The sequence below is a fragment of the Akebia trifoliata genome, chromosome 14 (assembly GCF_017979445.1).
Source record: "Akebia trifoliata isolate Shusen 1 chromosome 14, ASM1797944v1, whole genome shotgun sequence".
NCBI lineage: Eukaryota > Viridiplantae > Streptophyta > Magnoliopsida > Ranunculales > Lardizabalaceae > Akebia > Akebia trifoliata.
Window position 1 is genome coordinate 8,175,424 of NC_141388.1, and position 3,563 is coordinate 8,178,986.

A 3,563-nucleotide genomic window follows, 5' to 3' on the forward strand; every position below is an offset into this window, starting at 1 on the left:
ATGGACGGTCCACGATTTTTCAACTTGTAAACATGAGGCTAAACATTTCGGAATGGGCTGATTTTTGGGGGAGGATGATCTTCTAATCATAGAGATCATCCTCACCAAAAATCAGCCCATTCCAAAACTTCTAACCCATGTAAGACAAAAAACGTTTGTTAAAGTGTGTGGTAAAACTTAGGGTGCTGAACATTTCCCATATATATATATATGGGAAATGTTCAGCACCCTAAGTTTTACCACACACTTTAACAAACGTTTTTTGTCTTACATGGGTTAGAAGTTTTGGAATGGGCTGATTTTTGGTGAGGATGATCTCTATGATTAGAAGATCATCCTCCCCAAAAATCAGCCCATTCCGAAATGTTTAGCCCTATGTTTACAGGTTGAAAAATCGTGGACCGTCCATTTTTTGTAAATCATTTTTGATGGGGTTAGAAGTTTTGGAATGAGCTGATTTTTGGTGAGGATAATCTCCTCACAATAGAGATCATCCTCACCAAAAATCAGCCTATTCCGAAACTTCTAACCCATGTAGGACAAAACGCGTTTGTTAAAGTGTGTGGTAAAACTTAGGGTGCCGAACGGGACCCTATATATATATATATATATATATATATAGGGAAATGTTCAGCAACAAACATTTTGACAAACATTTTAGCAAAATATTTTTCAAAACATGGGTTAGAGGTTTTGGAATGGGCTGATTTTTGGTGAGGATGATCTCTACGGTGAGGAGATCATCATCACCAAAAATCAGCCCATTCCAAAACTTCTAACCCCATCAAAAATGGTTTACAAAAAATGGATGGTCCACGATTTTTCAACTTGTAAACTGGGGTTAGAAGTTTTGGAATGGGCTAATTTTTGGTGAGAATGATCTCCTCACCGTAGAGATCATCCTCACAAAAAATCAACCCATTCCTAAATCTCTAACCCATGTTTTGAAAAATGTTTTGCCAAAATGTTTGTTGATGAACGGACCTTTATATATATATATATATATATGAGTAGCGTTCAATGGCCAACAGTTTGGCAAACATTTTGGCAAACACATTTTTCAAAACATGGGTTAGAGGTCTTGGAATGGGCTGATTTTTGGTGAGGATGATCTCTATGGTGAGGAGATCATCATCACCAAAAATCAGCCCATTCCAAAACTTCTAACCTCATCAAAAATGATTTACAAAAAATGGACGGTTCACGATTTTTCAACTTGTAAAATGGGGCTAGAAGTTTTGGAATGAGCTGATTTTTGGTGAGGATGATCTCCTCACCGTAGAGATCTTCCTCACCAAAAATCAGCCCATTCCAAAATCTCTAACCCATGTTTTGAAAAATGTTTTGCCAAAATGTTTGTTAATGAACGAACCTTTATGTATATATATATATATATTATATAAAGGTATTCACGAGGAGGAAAGAGGATGAAAAATGAAAATATTATAATGAAAGAAAGTATTCAACTGGCATGATGGAGGTACGACACTTGTTTAAAGAAGATATGAAATGGATGTAGTGATGGTAACAAAGCACCACAAATGTCCTGTACTTGGAAAAAATAATTGCAATACTTGTAATGCTCAAGAATAGTAGGTTTTTGGCTATAGCACATGATTAAATATAGTCCGATTTAGCCATTTTGGATAGTGAACTTATCAGAAAAAAAATCTTTGTGGTTTAATTTTAGAGAGTTGTTATTGCCGTATCAATTTTTACTAACAACACACCAATTATATACAATTGTTTGATGATTATATAGGAAATTGTGTGGCATTAGTAAAAATTGGTGTGGCAATAGTAGCTCTCTAATTTTATTTCTTATATGTATTCTATCTTTTATACATTAAGTAAATAATAATGCAAATTATGTGATTTTTTAGGTTCAATTGGGTTGGTATGATAAAAAAAATGAGTCGTGATAAATTGACATTCTTTGCATACACTCTGATGTGGCGTGCGAACATAATCATAGGTCTTTTCCTTTTGTATCACGAAGAAAAAGATCTATGGTTCTATGCATTGTTACACCAGAGAGTGTACAAAAAACTTCAGTTTATCACTACTCTAAAAAATTATGAAGAGATATTTATGAAAACATGATAAACTTTGGATGAATTTACGATCTTGGCTTACTATTCATTTTAATTACCCAAACGTGATCCGTAACAAATTTAGAGGGTTTAAAGTGATAATTTCGCAGGTTTAAAGTGACTATCTTGCTAAAAATAGCAAAACTCACGAGATAATCACTTTAAAACTTCTAAATTTGTTACCGTTCACATTTTGGTAACTAAAATGAACAATGAGCCGCAATCCAAAATCATAAATTAGTCAAATTCAGCTCAAGAAATGGTAATTCACCCAAACATGAATGTGGAGGTGAAATCTTGGACAAACAAAAAATTTATCCTCACAATAATTATATTAGCTACATGAGAAATTTAGATACTTGCTATTGCCACACCAATTCTTATACAAATCATTAAAGAGTTGCACACAGTTGGTGTGGCGTTAATAAAAGTTGGTGTGAAAATATTAACTCGCTTTAAAACACCCCCTTCTGCCACATTATTTGGTTACCTGTCGTCCTTGTCCTCATGTAAATAACCCATTGGGAGTGGAAAGCTGTGTCTACAGAGAGACTCTCTCTCTCTCAAAACAAATAAACAATCATGGCTATAGCTGCTGCTGCTGCTGCTGGACCTCAGTTTTACAAAGAAGAAAAGTGGAAATTATCAAAGAAGGAGGAATCGGGGAGTCGTTCCTGTACTTGTACTGCTGTGTTCAACAGGAACTCATCATCTTCGCATTCGTATAGAAGGACTTCTTTCACCAGAAAGTGTGCAAGGGTGGTAAAGGAACATAGGGCAAGGTTTTATATCATGAGGCGCTGTGTAATCATGCTCATCTGCTGGCGCGACTATGGAGATTCTTAAAAAAAAATAAAACAACAGAGAAACTGAGAGATTCAGAGCACAAGAAATATAGAGACAAAGTGGGTCCCTCCTCTCATCTTCTATAGTCTCCTCTCTTTCTTTCTTTCTTCAAGATTAGTGTGGGTCTCCTTCTATGCCCATCTAAGCTTCCTTCCATCGTAGGAAGAGGAGCTAATTGTACATATTTTAATTCTATTAATTTCTTTCTGAAATACTTTTTAGCTCCAATAAAGGATACGGACTGTAACGAATTTGAGCACCTCAGATATTAATGTGAGATATTAAAAAGATTTTATTACTAAGTACCCTAGTTAAGATTCTCTTTACTATGGTGATTTGTTGAATTTTTTTTAAGAGAACTGCTATTGGCACACCCCCAACTTTTACCTATAGGAAAATACGTGAATGATTGAAAATAGGTAAAAGTTAGGGTGCCCATAGAAGTTCTATTGCTCTCTTTTTTTTAATTATTTAGATTTCTATTTTTTAGGTTCAGCTTTTTATATGGGCTTAATCATAATTGTAAAAAACTACTGAAATTATTTGAGTGAGTGTTATAGTGCTTTTTGAGTCAAACCTTTATAATGTTTGAAGAGTTTTTTATAATCTCTAATGTGGGGGTGG

General features: G+C 34.6%; 1 protein-coding gene across 1 annotated transcript; it reads left to right on the top strand.

The window, feature by feature from the left end:
• The first annotated feature begins 2,675 nt into the window (after positions 1–2,675).
• On the top strand, positions 2,676–2,939 carry LOC147385990 (small polypeptide DEVIL 11-like). The gene has a single exon (XM_086423216.1). It carries the CDS (start codon positions 2,676–2,678, stop codon positions 2,937–2,939), a length of 264 nt encoding a protein of 87 aa, XP_086279342.1.
• Positions 2,940–3,563: the final 624 nt, after the last annotated feature.